This window comes from Rhinopithecus bieti, unplaced genomic scaffold (genome assembly GCF_001698545.2).
Source record: "Rhinopithecus bieti isolate Rb0 unplaced genomic scaffold, ASM169854v2 scaffold_9899, whole genome shotgun sequence".
Taxonomy (NCBI): domain Eukaryota; kingdom Metazoa; phylum Chordata; class Mammalia; order Primates; family Cercopithecidae; genus Rhinopithecus; species Rhinopithecus bieti.
In genome coordinates, this window is record NW_016806979.1 from 893893 (window position 1) to 915050 (window position 21158).

Genomic DNA, 21158 nt, shown 5'->3' on the forward strand with positions numbered 1-21158 from the left:
GCCGGCCTAGAGGGAGCCAGAGAGACGGCAGCGGCCCCGGCCTCCCGCTCCGCCGCGCTTCAGCCTCCCGCTCCGCCGCGCTCCAGCCTCGCTCTCCGCCGCCCGCATCGCCGCCCGCGCCCTCACCAGGTACGAGCAGCCGGCGCTGGGGCCGGGGCGCGGGTCGTGGTCGGGGCCGGGGCCGGGGTCCCGCGGGCGGCCCGGCTCCTCATCCTCCGCCCTCAGGGCGCGCATGGCCTGGCCCCGTATCCAGGGGTCGCCTCCACGGCCTGCCTGGGTTTCGGTGTTTGAGCCCCTTCGGAAGCGCCCGGGGCCCCGCGGAGCAGGTGGGCGGATGGCGGGGGAAGGACGCCGGGGAGCGCCGCCAACAGCCGCCTTCGCTTCCCGGGGGGGAGGCCGCGGACCCTGGAGGGCCAGGAGGAGCCCCCAGCTCGGCCTCCCCGCGCCCACAAAGGCGCCACCGGGCCCTGTCCGCCGCATCCTCCTCCCGGGGCCGCCCCGTAGCCGAGGCCCAGCCCGAAGGGAACGCCGCGAGGGAGGAAGGGAGTGGGCGCCGGGGCGGCCTCCCCATCACGTGGCGCCGCCCGGACGAAGCGCAGGGGTCCCGAGCAGCCCCCGCCCGGGGCGAAGGGAGGCCGGGCGCGCGGCGGTGTCCCCACCCCCTGCCTGGCCGTCGACCCCGCCTGAATAGCAAGCGGCGAGGACCCAGCGTGCGGGCCTGGAGCCGGCCCGGGGCAGCCAAGCCTCTGTGAATCGTGGTGGGTGGGAAGGCGGCCGCCTCCCTGCCGGGTCGGCCCGAGGGAGGCCGCGCTGCCAAGGGGTGGCCCGCACATCAGGCCCTGGGGCCTCGTGCAAGTAGCCAGACCAGCGCTGGCCTCCGCCTCTTCCCCAGGGCTGCACCAGCCCCCATTGTGGATGAGGAGCCGGCGGCCTGGGCACCCGTTCGGGATCTTAGGGACCCGGGCCTCGGGGACGGCCTGCTGTGTTCTGGGTCGGTATGGGGAGGCAAGCAGGAGTCTGGGTTCACCCGCGCAGCTGAGGGGTGCCAGGCAACATCTGCGTGTCCTGGCCGGGAGTGGTTCTCCAGGTTGGACCCTGCTGGAGGGGTTGGACTGGCTGGGTTGGTCCACAGTGGGGCAGGGGCCACTTTTCGCACAGAGCACAGGCCTATCCCCATTTCGTCCCTCCCCAGCCCTGGTGACTCTTGGGCTGGCCTGGACAGCGGGCCTCCGCCCCAGCACGGGTGGGCATGGGTGCTGAGTACCCCCCGTAGGGCTGTCTGCCACCTCCATGCCCGGCTTTGGAACCCTGCCTCTCCATTTCCTTGATGCCTCTTAGGCTGGCCACCTGGGGCCTTGTCCCCATCTCGGGTGGCCTGCCTGCCCCTTACTGTGAGCCCCCGGACGCCCCTAGGGATGGCCTGAGGCGAGCTCCAGGAGCCTTGGAGGGCTTAGGCTCAGCTGAGTGGAAGCCGACACAGGCGCAGAAACTACTGACTCCTGGGGAGGCCAGGGCAGCAGGGCCCCAGTGGGGTCCCCTAGCCAATACCCGGAACTGAATGGGTCAGGGCCCAGAGGTGGGCCTGTTCCCAGAGCACACAGCCCCTCCCAGCGAGAGCGGGGTCAGGGCCCAGGAACTGGCCACATGAGGAAGGGAGCCACAGGGGCCAGGGCCCGCATGGACCCTCAGGGTGGCACTTGGCCCCATGGTTATCCACCCATTCTGGGTGCCGAGGCTAACGGGGTGTTGTGGCTGGGATGTGTGGGGCACTCACATGGCCCGCCCTGCAGAGCAGCCATGGAGGAGGTGGTGATTGCCGGTATGTCCGGGAAGCTGCCGGAGTCGGAGAACTTGCAGGAGTTCTGGGACAACCTCATCGGCGGCGTGGACATGGTTACGGACGATGACCGTCGCTGGAAGGCGGGTATGTGGCTGCGGGGCTCCCCGTGCCTGGGGTGGAAAGTCCCCACACCAGCCTCCCTGCTGCACTGTGTCCTCACCACCCAGGCACTGGCCTGAGCCTGGTCCCAGCTGCAGAGCCACTGGTCACCCATGGGCGAGTCCAAGCTGCAGCCTCCTTCCTGGACGTTGCACCAGAATGGCCTAGAAAATGTGCCCAGGAGGCTCCCCTAAGAGCTGCAAGGCCAGGGGCCAGCCCAGGCAGGGCCCACCTGCTTGTTACGGAGGAGCCAAGCTCAGAGGATGGGTCACGGGCTGGGGACTGTCACCCATGCAGGGGCAGGTGGGGGGCCAGAACCCTTCCAGCCAGGCTGCCCCGCCTGTGTCCTGAGCTGGCAGGCTGCATACCAGGTGCACTCCGGAAGGCTGGTCCAACTCCCCACGCCCAGTAGGCTCTTCCACAGAGCAGCTCTACCTGACGGACAAGCTGTGAGTCAGCATGGTGAAGCTGAGGCGCCAGCCAGGCAGAGGGTCCCCAGCCTCACTCCCACCAAGCTCTTTCTGTTCTGGGGCCCATCTCTGGATTGGGGCTTGGGTCTTGTGCAACAGACCTGGTCGTACCAGTCCCCGCTTTGGGGCCACGGTCTTCCCCTCCTGGGGAGCCTGCTCCATTGTTTGGGTCTCCCAGGCATAGCAGAGAGTCCTTAATTCCACCATGGTTCCTCTAGGGACCCCACAGAGCCCCATCTTCGGGCAGCGTCAGTCAGAGATTTAAACACATGCCTGTCCCGCAGGGCTCTATGGACTGCCCCGACGGTCCGGCAAACTGAAGGACCTGTCTAGGTTCGATGCTTCCTTCTTTGGAGTCCACCCCAAGCAGGCACACACCATGGACCCTCAGCTGCGGCTGCTGCTGGAAGTCACCTATGAGGCCATCGTGGACGCAGGTGGGTGGGGCATTCGAGACTGCTGTGCCGAGGGCTCCTGCTGCTCGTGTGGAATAGGCAGTGCTCTCTCTCTTCTTGGTTCTGGTAGAACCAGGTGCTGGCACCACCTGCCCTCCCTGGCTGTGCCCCTGGCCAACGGGCTCAGGGAGGTGTGGGCCACGGGATAGGCCAGGGTTTCACAACTGCACCCCAGAGGTGTCATGGGTGTGCCTGACCTGGGTGTACCAGTTTCCTCACTCCCGATGTCTGGCTGGTGCTGGGGCAGGGGCAGGGGCTGGAGTGATGAGAGGCAGAGCAGGAGGTTCTTGGGGGGCCCCTGGGCCCCACCCCACCAGCCAAGCAACGGGTAGCACTGGCCCTGCTGTCTCTCCCCTCCCATCCTCCCCACCACCCTGCCCACGTTCCCCAACCCCAGGCATTCCCACCCCATCCCGCCAGCCTGGCCCACGCTCTGGCTGGCACGTGACCTCAGACAAGCGCAACGCCATTTTTTTTATTATTTCTTTTTTTTTTTTTTTTTGAGACGGAGTTTTGCTCTGTCGCCCGGGCTGGAGTGCAGTGGCCGGATCTCAACTCACTGCAAGCTCCGCCTCCCGGGTTCACGCCATTCTCCTGCCTCAGCCTCCCGCGTAGCTGGAACTACAGGCGCCCGCCTCCTCGCCCGGCTAGTGTTTTGTATTTTTCAGTAGAGACGGGGTTTCACCGTGTTACCCAGGATGGTCTCGATCTCCTGACCTCGTGATCCGCCCGTCTCTGCTTCCCAAAGTGCTGGGATTACGGGCTTGAGCCACCGCGCCTGGCCTATTTCTTTTGTATTTATATTTATTTATTTGTTTATTCATTTCTAAGACAGGGTCTCACTGTGTCACCTAGGCTGGAGTGCAGTGGTATGATCTCAGCTCACTGCAACCTCCGCCTCCCGGGTTCATGCCATTCTCCTGCCTCAGCCTCCCAAGTAGCTGGGATTACATGCGTGTGCCACCATGCCTGGCTCATTTTGTATTTTAGTAGAGATGGGGTTTCACCACGTTGGGCAGGATGGTCTCCATCTCCTGACCTTGTGATCCACCCGCCTCGGGTTCCCAAAGTGCTGGGATTACAGGCGTGAGCCACTGCGCCCGGCCACGCCGTTTCTTAAGGTTCAGGAGCTCCCTCCCTGGGTGGAGAAGGACCTCCTGATGGAGGCTGAGCCCCTGGCTGCCCTTGGGTGTGAGCGTTTCACACACCCACCCACCCTCGGGCAGAGCCAGCCCACCAGGGGCGAGGAGGGGTCCTACTGGCTGAGAGGCAGAGGCCCTTCCCCTGCGCCCTTCCTGCTGCCAGGCCCCACCCCGAGACTGAGGTTCTGCTGCCTGGGGTGGCCGGTGATCCTCTCTCCTTTCTGAGCTTGGACACTTGGGCTTTGTCTCCTTGGCTCCTTATCACGGCCTGTCCTGGCGCAGGCTGCCCTTGGTGCTGGAGAGGCCACTGGCCAACGGGCTCATCAGAGCTTGCCGGTGACACCAGGGGCCAAAGGCGTCGCCTAGGGACAATGCAGCCCTCTGTCCTTCCCGGAGCCACTCTGGCCGCGCCTGGTGCCCTCCCCTGGGCCCGCCCGCCCCTTCCGGCTCGTTCTCTCTGTGACCTGGTTCTTGTTCCAGGCCTCACCTGGGCTGGCTGCTGCCCACAGGCTCTGCTCCGGCCCCTCTACAGCACACCTCACCCTCCTTAGGCCCCTTCCAGGGTCCCACTGGGATGGCCCCCCAACCCCAAGCCAGTGAGGCTGAGATAGGACCTTCACCCCAGAGCTGGGTGGGTGGGCAGGCTGCACTGTGGGACCCAGCCACGGGGTCTTGACCACTGTTTGTGGCAGGCATCAACCCAGCTTCACTCCGAGGGACACACACTGGCGTTTGGGTGGGCGTGAGCGGCTCTGAGGCCTCGGAGGCCCTGAGCCGAGACCCTGAGACGCTCGTGGGCTACAGCATGGTGGGCTGCCAGCGAGCCATGATGGCCAACCGGCTCTCCTTCTTCTTCGACTTCAAAGGTGGGTCCTGCCCAGCCTCCTGCAATGGTGGGTGGCCTTCAGGTCCCCACGTGCTGAGCAGAAACCACGTGGTGTGGGCTCACTCCGTGTAGCATGTGTCCAGCCTGGTGGCGGGAGGTATGCCCAGGGGTCTCCTGTGCTCGCAGCCCCACCTGAGCCGTAGCGTCCTTCCTTGCAGGGCCCAGCATCGCCCTGGACACGGCCTGCTCCTCCAGCATGGTGGCCCTGCAGAGCGCCTACCAGGCCATCTCCAGCGGGCAATGCCCTGCTGCCATCGTGGGGGGCATCAATGTCCTGCTGAAGCCCAACACCTCCGTGCAGTTCCTGCGGCTGGGGATGCTGAGCCCCGAGGGCACCTGCAAGGCCTTCGACGCAGAGGGTGAGTGTGCGGCCGGGGCAGCCAGGACAGTGGCACAGGATGGCCTCCTGCACCCGCCCCATGCTGTGCAGGATCCTGCCAGCTCCTGGGACCCCCCACCGAAACACCCACGCCACACCCCAGAGCTCCTCCTGGTGGGGTGAGGGCCAGTGTGGGGCTGAGCGCGGGGCCTGAGGTGCTGCTCCACCCAGGGAACGGGTACTGCCGCTCGGAGGGTGTGGTGGCCGTCCTGCTGACCAAGAAGTCCCTGGCCCGGCGGGTATATGCCACCATCCTGAATGCTGGCACCAATACAGATGGCTGCAAGGAGCAAGGTGGGCTCTGCCGGGGTGCCTGGGGGCAGGTGGGAGCCGGGGCTGGGGCCGCAGCACTGAGCCGAGCCCTCCGCAGGCGTGACCTTCCCCTCTGGAGAGGCCCAGGAGCAGCTCATCCGTTCCTTGTACCAGTCGGCTGGAGTGGCCCCTGAGTCATTTGAGTACATCGAAGCCCACGGCACAGGCACCAAGGTGATGTGCCCCCGCCAACTCACCACCCCATGACCGTAACCCGTGCCCACGCCTGGAGAGGTGGCCTGGCCAGAGCCCCTGACCCCCCCATGTTTCCCACAGGTGGGTGACCCCCAGGAGCTGAATGGCATCACCCGAGCCCTGTGCGCCACCCGCCAGGAGCCACTGCTCATTGGCTCCACCAAGTCCAACATGGGGCACCCGGAGCCAGTCTCGGGGCTGGCAGCCTTGGCCAAGGTAGGTGGAGCTGGGCTTGGGGGACCCTCAGGCCCCTGCTCCCTGGGACTGGGCTGCACCATCGCTGAGCACTGCTGCTTCCTGTTTGCCAAGTGGAGGCAGGGGCTTGCCCACCAGGAACGCCTGTCCCCCGGGTCATGCTTCAGGTCTGAGCAGAGGCACTAACGCTGATGGCATAGCCAGGCTCGCTGGACCTTTCCTGGGGGGTCTTATGTCCTGCCGAGCGCCTGCCAGACACAGAGCCGAGCTGGAGGAGCCACTTGGGTTGGAAGAGCGAGACAGGAGCCGGCCTGGGGGGGTCGGCTGCAGCATCAGGGTCTCCCGTGTCGCCCCCCTGTGTCTACGGCTTCCTGACCCACTAACAGAGGCCTGTGGCTCTTCAGAGACCAGGCACAGGAGCCCCGACACCCGCAGTCACTCAGGCCCTCTGCAGCCTCTGAGATGCACCATCTGGACCAATGGGGCCTTAGTGTTCAGGCCACAGCCAGGCTTTCGAGGGGCCACATCAGGCTGGGAGGCAGCAAGTCCCAAAGGGGAGGTCTTGGACCAAGCTGAGGGCAGGGCCATGGCGGCTCAGTCATCGGACCCCTGTGCCATGGCAGGATTAGGTTGGGGACAGGAAGTGTGTCGGAGAGGGCCCTGGAACCCTGGCCCCACATGAGAGTCTCAGGGAGGTGCCTGCCCCCAGCTCAGGCAGCAGTGCAGGGAGTGGGGCGGCTGCCCACCCACCATGTACCCCCACAGGTGCTGCTGTCCCTGGAGCACGGGCTCTGGGCCCCCAACCTGCACTTCCACAGCCCCCACCCTGAGATCCCAGCGCTGTTGGATGGGCGGCTGCAAGTGGTGGCCCAGCCCCTGCCCGTCCGTGGTGGCAACGTGGGCATCAACTCCTTTGGCTTTGGGGGCTCCAATGTGCACGTCATCCTGAGGCCCCACACGCAGCCACCCCCAGCACCCGCCCCACATGCCAGCCTGCCCCGTCTGCTGCGGGCTAGTGGACGCACCCCTGAGGCTGTGCAGGAGCTGCTGGAGCAGGGCCTCCAGCACAGCCAGGAGCTGGCTTTCCTGAGCATGCTGAACGACATCGCGGCCGTCCCCACCACGGCCATGCCCTTCCGTGGCTATGCCGTGCTGGGTGGCGAGCAGGGTGACCCAGAGGTGCAGCAGGTGCCCGCTGGCAACCGCCCACTCTGGTTCATCTGCTCTGGTGAGCCCACACTCTGTCCCCAAGGTGGTCCCTTCCCTGGGGAGAGGGCAGGCAAGCTGGAGCTGGTGGTCCCCTGAGGTGCTCTCTGGGACAGGGATGGGCACCCAGTGGTGTGGGACGGCACTAAGCCTCGTGACGTGCTCTCTGGGACAGGGATGGGCACGCAGTGGCGTGGGATGGGGCTGAGCCTCATGCGCCTGGACCACTTCCGAGACTCCATCCTGCGCTCCGATGAGGCTGTGAAGCCGTTCGGCCTGAAGGTGTCACAGCTGCTTCTGAGCACGGACGAGAGCACCTTTGATGACATCGTCCACTCCTTCGTGAGCCTGACTGCCATCCAGGTAGGACCAAGCCTGCCAGTGTGTGTGTGCAACGCCAGCCCGGGGCTCTGGCTTTCCCTGGAGCCCGGGAGCTGCAGTCTCCAGTCAGGACCCTGACAGCCTCTTTGCTGGGCAGAGCCTTATGCTGGGGTAGGACCGGAGCGGGGACGGGGAGGGGTCTCAGTGGGGCTATAGGGGCTTCTTTCCTACCAAGAGACCTGGGAGGGTCGATGTGGCGGGGTGGAGATGGCCCAGTGGGGCCGGGGCCGCCCCAACCGCTGCACCTGCTGGAGGTTGCGACCCGAGTGTCCTGTTTCTACCCCAGATAGGTCTCATAGACCTGCTGAGCTGCATGGGGCTGAGACCAGATGGCATCGTTGGCCACTCTCTGGGGAGGTGGCCTGTGGCTACGCTGACGGCTGCCTGTCCCAGGAGGAGGCTGTCCTCGCTGCCTACTGGAGGGGCCAATGCATCAAAGAAGCGCATCTCCCACTGGGCGCCATGGCAGCCGTGGGTAGGTGTCCCCGAGGTCTCCCGGGGGGGGGCCCCAGCACCTCCAAGAAAGGAGGCTGCCCTCTCGGCGTGGGGTCCTCACCTGCAGCCCTGGCCTGGCCCCTGTAGGATAGAGTGGCCCCGCTGGCCTGGGGACACCCAGCTCAGACACAGCCGGGCGCAAGTCCCCGTGCAGCTGTCCCAGTGGCCCCACACCTGGCAGCCTTGGGCCTAGGCACATGCCCATGGGCATCAGGCCTGCGTGGAGCCCCTGGGACACAGCCCCAGCATAGTAAGAACCCAGGGGCTTTGGTGAAGCCAACACACAGGTCGCCAGGGTTCCCTCAGACTGGTGCCCTCCGTTGACACCCATCTCTGAGCCCCGTGGGCCACATGTGGGCAGGGCTTGGAAAGAACTGGGATTGCAGAGGACTGAGGGGCCACCATCTGGGACTGGGCTCCCAGGAGCTGCCCCTGGCAGCTCTGTAATGACTCCTCCACCCACGGGTCAAACACAGCAGGGGTGAACGTTTCTCATGAAGGCTCCAAGGCTGCCATTACCACGCCTGTCATTACTGCCCCAGCTGCAGGCAGTGTCCTGGGTAGGTGGGTGGCTGGGAGCGGCTTGGTCCCCACACTAAGCTTCTGAGGCTGGCTCTGCCATAGGCTTGTCCTGGGAGGAGTGTAAACAGCGCTGCCCCCCGGGCGTGGTGCCCGCCTGCCACAACTCCAAGGACACAGTCACCATCTCGGGACCTCAGGTGGGTGCTGTGGCCCAGTCGGGTTCCTCTGTCCCCTGCGCCTGCCACTGCAAGTCTGGCAGGGACATGTGGCCATGGTCTATGCCCCGTGAGGTTCTGACAGGCCTGGGGCATGGGGCAGGCTTGTCCCCAGGTCCCTTGCCCGTTCCCTCTTGGTTCCCTCTACCTCCCTGAGCCTGAGGTGGGTGCCGGGCCAGGATGCTCATCCAGGCTCCCATAATGCCCAGGCCTCTGTGTTTGAGTTCATGGAGCAGCTGAGGAAGGAGGGTGTGTTTGCCAAGGAGGTTCGGACCGGCGGTATGGCCTTCCACTCCTACTTCATGGAGGCCATCGCACCCCACTACTGCAGGCGCTCAAGAAGGTGTGCTGACACGGCCTAGGGGCGCGGGGCGGGCCGGGGCGCCCATGACCCAGCACTGACCTGGCCCCTCATGCAGGTGATCCGGGAGCCGAAGCCACGTTCAGCCCGCTGGCTCAGCACCTCCATCCCTGAGGCCCAGTGGCACAGCAGCCTGGCACGCACGTCCTCCGCTGAGTACAATGTCAACAACCTGGTGAGCCCTGTGCTGTTCCAGGAGGCCCTGTGGCACGTGCCTGAGCACGCAGTGGTGCTGGAGATCGCACCCCATGCCCTGCTGCAGGTAGGCCCAGCCTGGGGCAGCGGGCGCCAGGAGCCTGGGACAGGCACCTCGGCTGAGCACCAAGGGAGCCCACGCGCCCTGCCGCCCCAGGCTGTCCTGAAGCGTGGCCTGAAGCCGGGCTGCACCATCATCCCCTGATGAAAAGGATCACAGAGACAACCTGGAGTTCTTCCTCACCGGCATCGGCAGGCTGCACCTCTCAGGGTGGGTCCCTTCCCATCCCGGGCCTTACCTCCTGCAGTCGACGGCGTGGGGTGGCTGAGCAGGGCTGCGGGACCCTCGCTGACCCAGGCTGGTGAGAGCAGCCCTGGATGGCCCACCGCAGGGAGTGGGTCGGCTGAACCCAGAGCCCCTGGACCCCGGTGACGGATGTGCCGCCTGTGCCTCCCTTCTCCACAGCATCGACGCCAACCCCAATGCCTTGTTCCCGCCTGTGGAGTTCCCAGCTCCCCGAGGAACCCCCCTCATCTCCCCACTCATCAAGTGGGACCACAGCCTGGCCTGGGACGTGCCGGCTGCCGAGGATTTCCCCAACGGCTCTGGTTCCCCTCGGCCGCCATCTACAACATTGGTGAGCAGGGGCCCAGCGGGTGGGCAAGCTCTTCCCTCCCCACACCAGTGCTGAGGCCTGTGCCCTCCTGCAGACACCAGCCCCGAGTCTCCCGACCACTACCTGGTGGATCACACCATCGACGGCCGATGCATCTTCCCCGCCACTGGCTACCTGTGCATAGTGTGGAAGACGCTGGCCCGGGCCCTGGGCCTGGCCGTGGAGCAGCTGCCTGTGGTGTTTGAGGATGTGGTGCTGCACCAGGCCACCATCCTGCCCAAGACTGGTGAGGGGCACCCCAGGACCAAGGCGGGGGCAGCTGGGGGCAGGTGCTGCCCTCTGACCTCTGACTCTTCTGCTCTGCAGGGACCGTGTCCCTGGAAGTACGGCTCCTGGAGGCCTCCCGCGCCTTTGAGGTGTCACAGAACGGCAACCTGATAGTGAGTGGTAAGCAGGGCTGGTGGCGCGGGAGCTGCGGGGGCTGTGCCCGCTGGCCATGCCACCCGTCTTCAGGTTTTTGCACACCTGCCTGCCTGCAGGGAAGGTGTACCAGTGGGAGGACCCTGACCCCAAGCTCTTCAACCACCCGGAAAGTCCCACCCCCAGCCCCGAGGAGCCCCTTTTCCTGACCCAGGCTGAGGTTTACAAGGAGCTGCGTCTGCGTGGCTACGACTATGGCCCTCACTTCCATGGCATCCTGGAGGCCCGCCTGGAAGGTGGGTACTGACTGCTGCTGCCCAAGCCACCGGGGAGGGCGGTCGCCATTGTGGGGGCCACAGAGGGCACCCACGGCTGGGCATGCAGCCTGGGAGGGAGCAGAGGGGCCCGGCGGGCTCTGGGAGGTGGCCCCAGGGACCTGGGAGTTCCACAGCACCAACCAGGCCCTGTGTGCAGGTGACTCGGGGAGGCTGCTGTGGAAGGACAACTGGGTGAGCTTCCTGGACGCCATGCTGCAGATATCCATCCTGGGCTTGGCCAAGCGCAGCCTGCACCTGCCCACCCGCATCACCGCCATCCACATCGACCCTGCCACCCATAGGCAGAAGCTGTACACGCTGCAGGACAACGCCCAAGGTAGCCCCGCCCCGACCCCAACCCAGTGCCCCCAGCCAGCAATGCCACACTCACCCGGCTGTCCCCACAGTGGCTGACGTGGTGGTGAGCAGGTGGCTGAGCATCACGGTGGCCGGAGGCGTCCACATGTCCCGTGTCCACACTGAGTCGGCCCCGCGGCGGCAGCAGGACCTGCAGGTGCCCATCCTGGAGAAGTTTTGCTTCACGCCGCACGTGGAGGAGGGGTGCCTGTCTGAGCGCGCCGCCCTGCAGAAGGAGCTGCAGCTGTGCAAAGGTGAGGCCCGGCCCTGCCGACTTCGGACACCCCGGCGATGGGGAGCGATTGCTTCCCTTTCATGTTGACCCCAGACTCGCCTCTCCACGGGGCCCCCTTCGGAGTCAGCAACCCCAGCCCAACCCTCCGGCCAGAGCTCATGACGGCAGCCTCCCTCCCTCCCCGGCCCCCAGTCTTCTTTGTCCCTGGTCACTGTTCCTCAGTCTTGAAGGGGGTCTTGGGGACAAAGATGACAGATTCAGCCCCAGGTCACACCTTGAATAGGCAGAGTAGCCCCTGCAGCTGAATGCGGCCCCTCACTGTGTCCACGGTGTTCAGGAGTCAACGTCACAATGGCGGGCAGCCCCCTCCTCATCCCTCAGCTATTTCTCATCCTGTAGGCAGAGCTGGGTGTTGGCCTCAGAAGGACAGAGTGGGTCTGAGAGCCCATGCCAGGCAGATGCCCTGGGGCTTTGGGAACAGCAGGCCTGCCTCCCTCCCTCCCTAGGACTGGTGCAGGCACTGCAGACCAAGGTGACCCAGCAGGGGCTGAGAATGGTGGTGCCCGGACTGGACGGGGCCCAGGTCCCCCAGGACCCCCCACAGCAGGGACTGCCCCAGCTGCTGTCGGCTGCGTGCAGGCTTCAGCTCAACGGGAACCTGCAGCTGGAGCTAGCGCAGGTGCTGGCCCAGAAGAGGCCCGAGCTGCCAGAGGACCCTCTGCTCAGCGGCCTTCTGGACTCCCCAGCACTCAGGGCCTGCCTGGACACTGCCGTGGAGAACATGCCCAGCCGGAAGATGAAGGTGGTGGAGGTGGGTGCCTCCTGGCAGCCAGGCCCCTGCCCTGAACGTCGTGCGACCCACCCCAACGTCAGTCACAGAAGGAGACAGACTCGGGGAGGCCCTGGGCAGTGGGAGGGGCCACCCAGCTGCCTGTGTGGTTCTGTGCAGGTGTCCTGTGCAGTCCACACAGCCACCGTGGAGGGCCCGTGGGCTCCAAGAGGTGTGCTCTAGGCAGGACCCCGGGGATAAGACCAGTGACATCTGTGCGTGCCCGCGGCTGGCACCATCATCGGGTTGACGGGGAAGCTTTTCTGCCAGACTGTGGTCTCATAGACATTTTGCCCAGCCCCAGCTCAGGGGCACCGGCCTGGTGCCGGGCTGATTCCAGAATTTACCCCCTTCAGGTGCTGGCTGGCCACGGTCACCTGTATTCCCGCATCCCAGGCCTGCTTGGCACCCAGCCCCTGCTGCAGCTGAGCTACACGGCCACCGATCGCCACCCTCAGGCCCTGAAGGCTGCCGAGGCCGAGCTGCAGCAGCACGACATTGCCCAGGGCCAGTGGGACCCTGCGGACCCTGCCCCCAGCGCCCTGGGCAGCACTGACCTCCTGGTGTGCAACTGTGCTGTGGCTGCCCTTGGGGACCCGGCCTCAGCTCTCAGCAACATGGTGGCTACCCTGAGAGAAGGGGGCTTCCTGCTGCTGCACACACTGCTCCGGGGGCACCCCCTCGGGGAGACCGTGGCCTTCCTCACCTCCGCTGAACCTCAGTATGGCCAGGGCATCCTGAGCCAGGTGCGGCCACCGGGCAGGGGGACGGGGTGGGGGCCGGGTGAGGACCAGGCCGGCAAGGTGCTGACCGCCGCCCCCACAGGACGCGTGGGAGAGCCTCTTCTCCAGTGTGTCGCTGCGCCTGGTGGGCCTGAAGAAGTCTTTCTACGGGTCTGCACTCTTCCTGTGCCGCCGGCCCGCCCGGCAGGACAGCCCCATCTTCCTGCCAGTGGACGACACCAGCTTCTGCTGGGTGGAGTCGCTGAAGGTCAGGCCCCGCCCCGCTTCCAGGCCCCGCCCCACTTCCAGGCCCCGCCCCACTTCCAGGCCCCACCCACTGCCCTGCTTGCAGAGTGCGGCCTGACCGTCCCTGTCCTGCCGCAGGGCATCCTGGCTGACGAAGACTCCTCCCGGCCGGTGTGGCTGAAGGCCGTCAACTGTGCCACCTCGGGCGTGGTGGGCTTGGTCAACTGTCTCCGCCAAGAGCCCGGCGGGCACCGCCTCCGGTAGGAGCACGGCCCCTCTCCCCTTCCCCTTCCCCTTCCCCTTCCCCACTCGCCTCCCCCTCCCCAGCCTGAGCTCACTGCCTCTGCCCCCAGGTGCGTGCTGCTCTCCAACCTCAGCAGCGCCTCTCGCGTCCCGGAGGTGGACCCGGGCTCCGCAGAGCTGCAAAAGGTGTTGCAGGGAGACCTGGTGATGAACGTCTACCGCGACGGGGCCTGGGGGGCCTTCCGCCACTTCCTGCTGGAGGAGGGTGAGCCCCCCACACTGCCCTGCCCCTCCCGGGAGACTGCGCCTGCAGGCCCCGCAGTAGCCCCACCTCCTGTTTCCCTAGACAAGCCTGAGGAGCCGACAGCACACGCCTTTGTGACCACCCTCACCAGGGGGGACCTGTCCTCCATCCGCTGGGTCTGCTCCTCCCTGCGCCATGCCCAGCCCTCCCGCCCCGGCGCCCAGCTCTGCACGGTCTACTACGCCTCCCTCAACTTCCGCGACATCATGCTGGCCACCGGCAAGCTGTCCCCTGAGGCCATTCCAGGTATGGGTGGCATGGGGCCGTGGGAGTGGACTGGACCGGGGAACAGACCCCACCAGCCAGGACCTGCCTAGAAGCCCCTTGGGAGGGAAGGGTGGGCAGTAGGAGGCTCAGTGCCGTCTCCCCCAGGGAAGTGGGCCTCCCAGGACAACCTGCTAGGCATGGAGTTCTCAGGCCGAGACCCCACTGGCAAGCGTGTGATGGGATTGGTGCCCGCCGAGGGCCTGGCCACCTCTGTCCTGCTGTCACCGGACTTTCTCTGGGACGTGCCATCCAACTGGTGAGTGTATCCAGGGTGTGAGCCTGGGCCCCAAGTGGGTGGTGGCCAGGCCTGCACTGACCCACCTGCTGCATCCCCAGGACCCTGGAGGAGGCGGCCTCAGTGCCCGTCGTCTACTGCACAGCCTACTACTCGCTGGTGGTGCGCGGGCGGGTGCGCCCTGGGGAGACAGTGCTTATCCACTCGGGCTCCGGTGGCGTGGGCCAGGCCGCCATCGCCATCGCCCTCAGTCTAGGCTGCCGCGTCTTCACCACCGTGGGTAAGGCCCTGCCCCCAGAGCCGGTCGCCGCCCTCCCGGCTCCACCACCCCGGTTCACCAGCGGCACCTCCTTTCCCCACCAGGGTCGTCCGAGAAGCGGGCGTACCTCCAGGCCAGGTTCCCCCAGCTGGACAGCACCAGCTTCGCCAACTCCCGGGACACATCGTTCGAGCAGCATGTCCTGCGGCACACGGGCGGGAAGGGTGAGCAGCCCCCACAGCCCCCACCTGTCTCCTGCCCAGGAAGAAGGGTCAAGCCCGTTGGGCTGCAGTGGCTGGGCCTGCAGTGGGTGTGACTGTTGGGCCCCTCTGGCCCCTTAGGTGTTGACCTGGTCCTGAACTCCTTGGCGGAAGAGAAGCTGCAGGCCAGCGTGAGGTGCTTGGCTCAGCACGGTCGCTTCCTGGAAATTGGCAAATTCGACCTTTCTCAGAACCACCCACTTGGTGAGGCCAGCAGGACCTGGGCGGGGGTGGGCATGGATGGGTGTGGGTGGATGTGTGGAAGGCCCTGGGTGAGCACGTCCCCTGCCCACAGGCATGGCCATCTTCCTGAAGAACGTGACATTCCACGGGATCCTACTGGATGCGCTTTTGGAGGGCAGTGCTGAATGGCAGGAAGTGGCGGCGCTCCTGCAGGCCGGCATCCGGGAGGGGGTGGTACAGCCCCTCAAGTGCACAGTGTTCCCTGGGGCCCAGGTGGAGGACGCCTTCCGCTACATGGCCCAGGGGAAGCACATCGGCAAAGTCCTCGTGCAGGTGAGGGGAGGAGTCCCGGCGCCTCGCGCATCCCAGGCTCTGGTCCCCAGGCAGTGCCTGAGCCAGTGGGTGCTGCTGCCCGGATGCAGGTGCTTGCGGAGGAGCCGGAGGCAGTGCTGAAGGGGGCCAAACCCACGCTGATGTCGGCCATTTCCAAGACCTTCTGCCCGGCCTACAAGAGCTACATCATCGCTGGAGGTCTGGGTGGCCTCGGCCTGGAGTTGGCGCAGTGGCTGATCCAGCGTGGGGCACAGAAGCTTGTGTTGACCTCTCGCTCCGGGGTCCGGACAGGTGAGTCAGCAGGGGTGCCTGTGGACCAGCCTGGGCCAGGTGCAGCCCCGGGCCCCTGAGTCCTTCTCTGCAGCCCACCATCATGGGCTGTCACGGCGCGTGGGGTCTGTTCCCCTCCATCTTGGCGGGGGCTTGCTGGACGGGGCTCTGCAGCTGCTCCCCACTTCCCCAGCCTGGCATGTGAGGAAGAGACTGTACCCTGGCTTGGTCCATCTCACAGTCCTGTGTCCCGCAGGCTACCAGGCCAAGCAGGTCCGCCAGTGGAGGCGCCAGGGCGTGCAGGTGCTGGTGTCCACCAGCAATATCAGTTCTCTGGAGGGGGCCCGGGGCCTCATCGCCGAGGCGGCGCAGCTCGGGCCTGTTGGCGGCATCTTCAATCTAACCATGGTGAGGGGAAGCTCCGAGACCAAGGCAGGGCCCTGGGTGGGCGGGTGAGGCCCTGGAGCCGCAGGGAGTGCTAAGGATGCCTCCTCCAGGTCTTGAGAGACGCCATGCTGGAGAACCAGACCCCGGAGTTCTTCCAGGACGTCTGCAAGCCCAAGTACAGTGGCACCCTGAACCTGGACAGGTGGGCACCGCGCAGCCCTGCTCCCGCCTCTGCTGGGGTCTGGGCTCAGGGCTGTGGGAGCCAAGGTGGTTCGTTGACAGCCCTCTCTGGCCTTTCCTGGGGATGGGAGGTTGGGGGTTCCTGGGAGTGCCCGCCGATGGGGAGTGACACGCATGCCCACAGGGTGACCCGGGAGGCGTGCCCTGAGCTGGACTACTTTGTGGTCTTCTCCTCTGTGAGCTCCGGGCGCGGCAACGCCGGACAGAGCAACTATGGCTTTGCCAACTCTGCCATGGAGCGCATCTGCGAGAAACGCCGACACGAAGGCCTCCCAGGTGGGTCCCACCCTCTCCCCTTGGCCCTGCCCACACCCCCCCAGTGGCCACTCCCCACCCCCATCTTCTCCCCACAGCCCTGCCCACCTGCCCCCTTGCCCACAGGCTTGGCCGTGCAGTGGGGCGCCATCGGCGATGTGGGCATTTTGGCGGACACAGTGAACATCAACGCCACAGTCATCGGTGGCACGCTGCCCCAGCGTGTGGCCTCCTGCCTGGAGGTGCTGGACCTCTTCCTGAACCAGCCCCACATGGTCCTGAGCAGTTTCGTGCTGGCTGAGAAGGCTGCGGCCTACAGGGACAGGGACGGCGAGCAGGACCTGGTGAAGGCCGTGGCACACATCCTGGGTGAGCGCTGCCAGCAGGAGCCCTGCCAGGCGGTTCCCCTGCTGGCATCAGGGTCTTGGGATGAACATAGCAGTCATGGCCCTGTGTGCCTCAGTTTCCCTATCTGCAGAGCCAGGGTGCAGGCGCAGGTGTCACTGTGGTGATGGTGCTTTGGGAGATGCACAGCCTGCACACCCCTGGATGTCAACCCTGCCCCACCCAGGCCGTCCCCACGCCCCTCCCGGAATTGCTGACCGAGCACATCCCTTCCAGGCATCCGCGACTTGGCTGCCGTCAACCTGGACAGCTCACTGGCGGACCTGGGCCTGGACTCGCTAATGAGCGTGGAGGTGCGCCAGACGCTCGAGCACAAGCTCAACCTGGTGCTCTCCATGCGCGAGGTGCGGCAGCTAACGCTCCGGAAACTGCAGGAGCTGTCCTTGAAGGCGGATGCGGCCAATGGTGCGTGCGGGTGACCAGGCGGGAGTGGGATCCCGGGGCTGCCCCAGCCCTTCCTCCTTGCTGTCTGGACCACGTCCCAGCAGGCGTCCCACCCTTCATCACGGTGCCGTTCTGAGCATTCCACCCCGACTCCCACCAGACATAGCACCATGGGGACTTGCGTGCATGTCTGTGTCCTTGCGTGGGTGCCAGGGCCCTGCAGCCAGACCAGCCTGGCATTTGCCCCTGTCTTCATAGAGCTGGCATCCCCCACGCCCAAGGAGGACGGTCTGACCCGGCAGCAGACTCAACTGAACCTGCGCTCCCTGCTGGTGAACCCCGAGGGCCCCACCCTGATGCAGCTCAATTCAGTGCAGAGCTCTGAGCGACCCCTATTCCTGGTGCACCCAATCGAGGGCTCCACCACTGTGTTCCACAGCCTGGCCTCCCGGCTCAGCATCCCCACCTATGGCCTGCAGTGCACCCGAGGTACTCCCGGGCCCTCCTCTGGACGCGGTGGTCAGTGCTGGCCATCACGGGGCCCGTGACTGCCACCTGCACATGCTGAGTGCCTGGCACTGCCGTTGCAGCTGCACCCCTCGACAGCATCCACAGCCTGGCTGCCTACTACATCGACTGCATCAGGCAGGTGCAGCCCGAGGGCCCCTACCGCGTGGCTGGCTACTCCTATGGGGCCTGCGTGGCCTTTGAAATGTGCTCCCAGCTGCAGGCCCAGCAGAGCCCAGCCCCTACCCACAACAGCCTTTTCCTGTTCGATGGTTCGCACACTTACGTACTGGCCTACACCCAGGTGAGAGCCAGGCCAGCCCTGGAGGCCTGTGGCAAACATCTGGGCTCCCGACCTGTGCCCTGGCTTTGGGGGACGGTCGCTTGGGAGGCTCCGCCCCTTCCATCTGTTCAGCAGCCCCTCCTTTCTCTCAGAGCTACCGGGCAAAGCTGACCCCAGGCTGTGAGGCTGAGGCCGAGACGGAGGCCATATGCTTCTTCGTGCAGCAGTTCACGGACATGGAGCACAACAAGGTTGGTCCCGGACACCCTTGAGGCCGCCGGACCCAGAGCACTGGGCAGGAAAGGAAGGGTGGGATGGGACGCCAAGAGCGCTAAAGGCCCCCCAGCTTCACCCCTTTAATAGCCGACCCCAGCCAGATGCGGTGGCTCACGCCTGTAATCCCGGCACTTTGGGAGGCTGAGGCGGGCGGATCACCTAAGGTCGGGAGTTCGAGACCAGCCTGACCAACATGGAGAAACCCCTTCTCTCCTAAAAATACAAAAATTAGCTGGGCGTGGTGGCACTCTCCTGTAGTCCCAGCTACTTGGGCTGAGGCAGGAGAATCGCTTGAACCCGGGAGGTGGAAGTTGTGGTGAGCCGAGATTGTGCCACTGCACTCCAGCCTGGGCAACAAGAACAAAACTCTGTCTCAAAAAAAAAAAAGCCCACCCCGCAGGCGCAGCACGGTGCTGTGGGTGCTGCTGGCACCTGCTCAGAGCCCGACCCCGCAGGTGCTGGAGGCGCTGCTGCCACTGAAGGGCCTGGAGGAGCGCGNCCCGGGCCCTCCTCTGGACGCGGTGGTCAGTGCTGGCCATCACGGGGCCCGTGACTGCCACCTGCACATGCTGAGTGCCTGGCACTGCCGTTGCAGCTGCACCCCTCGACAGCATCCACAGCCTGGCTGCCTACTACATCGACTGCATCAGGCAGGTGCAGCCCGAGGGCCCCTACCGCGTGGCTGGCTACTCCTATGGGGCCTGCGTGGCCTTTGAAATGTGCTCCCAGCTGCAGGCCCAGCAGAGCCCAGCCCCTACCCACAACAGCCTTTTCCTGTTCGATGGTTCGCACACTTACGTACTGGCCTACACCCAGGTGAGAGCCAGGCCAGCCCTGGAGGCCTGTGGCAAACATCTGGGCTCCCGACCTGTGCCCTGGCTTTGGGGACGGTCGCTTGGGAGGCTCCGCCCCTTCCATCTGTTCAGCAGCCCCTCCTTTCTCTCAGAGCTACCGGGCAAAGCTGACCCCAGGCTGTGAGGCTGAGGCCGAGACGGAGGCCATATGCTTCTTCGTGCAGCAGTTCACGGACATGGAGCACAACAAGGTTGGTCCCGGACACCCTTGAGGCCGCCGGACCCAGAGCACTGGGCAGGAAAGGAAGGGTGGGATGGGACGCCAAGAGCGCTAAAGGCCCCCCAGCTTCACCCCTTTAATAGCCGACCCCAGCCAGATGCGGTGGCTCACGCCTGTAATCCCGGCACTTTGGGAGGCTGAGGCGGGCGGATCACCTAAGGTCGGGAGTTCGAGACCAGCCTGACCAACATGGAGAAACCCCTTCTCTCCTAAAATACAAAATTAGCTGGGCGTGGTGGCACTCTCCTGTAGTCCCAGCTACTTGGGCTGAGGCAGGAGAATCGCTTGAACCCGGGAGGTGGAAGTTGTGGTGAGCCGAGATTGTGCCACTGCACTCCAGCCTGGGCAACAAGAACAAAACTCTGTCTCAAAAAAAAAAAGCCCACCCCGCAGGCGCAGCACGGTGCTGTGGGTGCTGCTGGCACCTGCTCAGAGCCCGACCCCGCAGGTGCTGGAGGCGCTGCTGCCACTGAAGGGCCTGGAGGAGCGCGTGGCAGCCGCCGTGGACCTGATCATCAAGAGCCACCAGGGCCTGGACCGCCAGGAGCTGAGCTTCGCGGCCCTGTCCTTCTACTACAAGCTGCGCGCCGCTGAGCAGTACACGCCCAAGGCCAAGTACCATGGCAACGTGATGCTGCTGCGCGCCAAGACGGGTGGTGCCTACGGCGAGGACCTGGGCGCAGACTACAACCTCTCCCAGGTGTGCAAGCGGCCTGACGGGAATGGGGCGGGAGTGGGGTGGGGCAGCGGCTGATGGCATCCCCTGCAGGTATGCGACGGGAAAGTGTCTGTCCACGTCATCGAGGGTGACCACCGCACGCTGCTGGAGGGCAGCGGTCTGGAGTCCATCGTCAGCATCATCCACAGCTCCCTGGCTGAGCCACGTGTGAGCGTGCGGGAAGGCTAGGCCCGTGCCCCCCGCCACCGAGGCCACTCCGCCATCCCCACCCCCCCGCCACACAACAGGGCAGGAAGGGTCCTGCCGGTGGGACCCTGCCCGGCCCAGTGCCACTGCCCTCCGTGGCTGCTAGACGTAGGCGTTAGGCATGTCCCACCCACCCGCCGCCTCCCACGGCACCTCGGGGACACCAGAGCCGCCGACTTGGAGACTCCTGGTCTGTGAAGAGCCGGCGATGCCTGCAGGAACCGGGCTGGGCCTCGTGCGCCCGTGGGTCTGCGCTTGGTCTTTCTGCGCTTGGATTTGCATATTTATTGCATTGCTGGTAGAGACCCCCAGGCCTGTCCACCCTGCAAAGACTCCTCAGGCAGTGTGTGGGTCCCGCACACTGCCCCCATTTCCGCTGTCCCCTGCGGGCACGGGTGGCCACCCAAGCCTGCTGGCTGCGGCCCCCTCTTGGCCAGGCCTTGGCTCAGCCCGCTGCGTGGGAGGTCGTGGGGGCCAGTCCCCAGGAGCTGGGTCCCTGCACAGGCACAGTGCCTGGCCACACCCGTGATGCAGGGCTGGCCTCCAACCCTGCGGACCGCGCCGGGCACCACCTCCGTGTTTGCTGTTTGTCTGTGTTTGTTTTTTAAGAAATGATTCAAATTGCTGCTGGGTTTGAAATTTACTGTAGCTGTCAGTGTTCACGTCCGGACCCCGTTTCATTTTTACACCAATTTGGTAAAAATGCTGCTCTCAGCCTCCCACAATTAAACCGCATGTGATCTCTGCCGCCGTCTTTTCTTCCCTCCTCCCTGACCCGGCAGCTGCAAGCTCTCCAGCTCCGCCCCACCCAGTCACAGGCCATGAAGGGGATGCCCTCTGTCCTCTGATCCCCAGTTCTCACACATCCCTAGGCCATGTCCCAGAGCCGGGGCTGGGCCAGGGAGTGAGAGGAGCCTGCATGGCAGCCCCGGGTTTCCCTGGAAGGCACTGGGACTGGCGGTATATCAAGGTTCTGG

At 65.5% G+C, this 21158-nt stretch overlaps 1 protein-coding gene across 1 annotated transcript; it reads left to right on the plus strand.

Moving 5' to 3' along the window:
- The first annotated feature begins 17 nt into the window (after positions 1-17).
- FASN (fatty acid synthase) lies at positions 18-20925 on the plus strand. Its single transcript, XM_017879203.1, is given in 47 exon segments — positions 18-129; positions 1791-1924; positions 2694-2846; positions 4699-4872; positions 5051-5251; positions 5443-5565; positions 5642-5757; positions 5860-5994; positions 6739-7201; positions 7355-7542; positions 7847-7907; positions 7910-8035; positions 8680-8774; positions 9002-9107; positions 9110-9135; positions 9212-9415; positions 9506-9549; positions 9551-9619; positions 9815-9957; positions 9960-9986; positions 10060-10251; positions 10332-10412; positions 10505-10681; positions 10860-11039; positions 11110-11313; positions 11801-12105; positions 12480-12869; positions 12949-13113; positions 13230-13351; positions 13445-13599; positions 13681-13884; positions 14011-14161; positions 14242-14420; positions 14504-14623; positions 14741-14863; positions 14955-15175; positions 15265-15466; positions 15702-15853; positions 15943-16034; positions 16197-16348; positions 16454-16696; positions 16949-17137; positions 17375-17605; positions 17707-17927; positions 18059-18157; positions 19705-19956; positions 20026-20925. Coding segments are annotated over 46 exon segments (7521 nt in total). The 5' UTR covers positions 18-129; positions 1791-1797; the 3' UTR covers positions 20164-20925.
- The last annotated feature ends 233 nt before the right edge of the window (positions 20926-21158 follow it).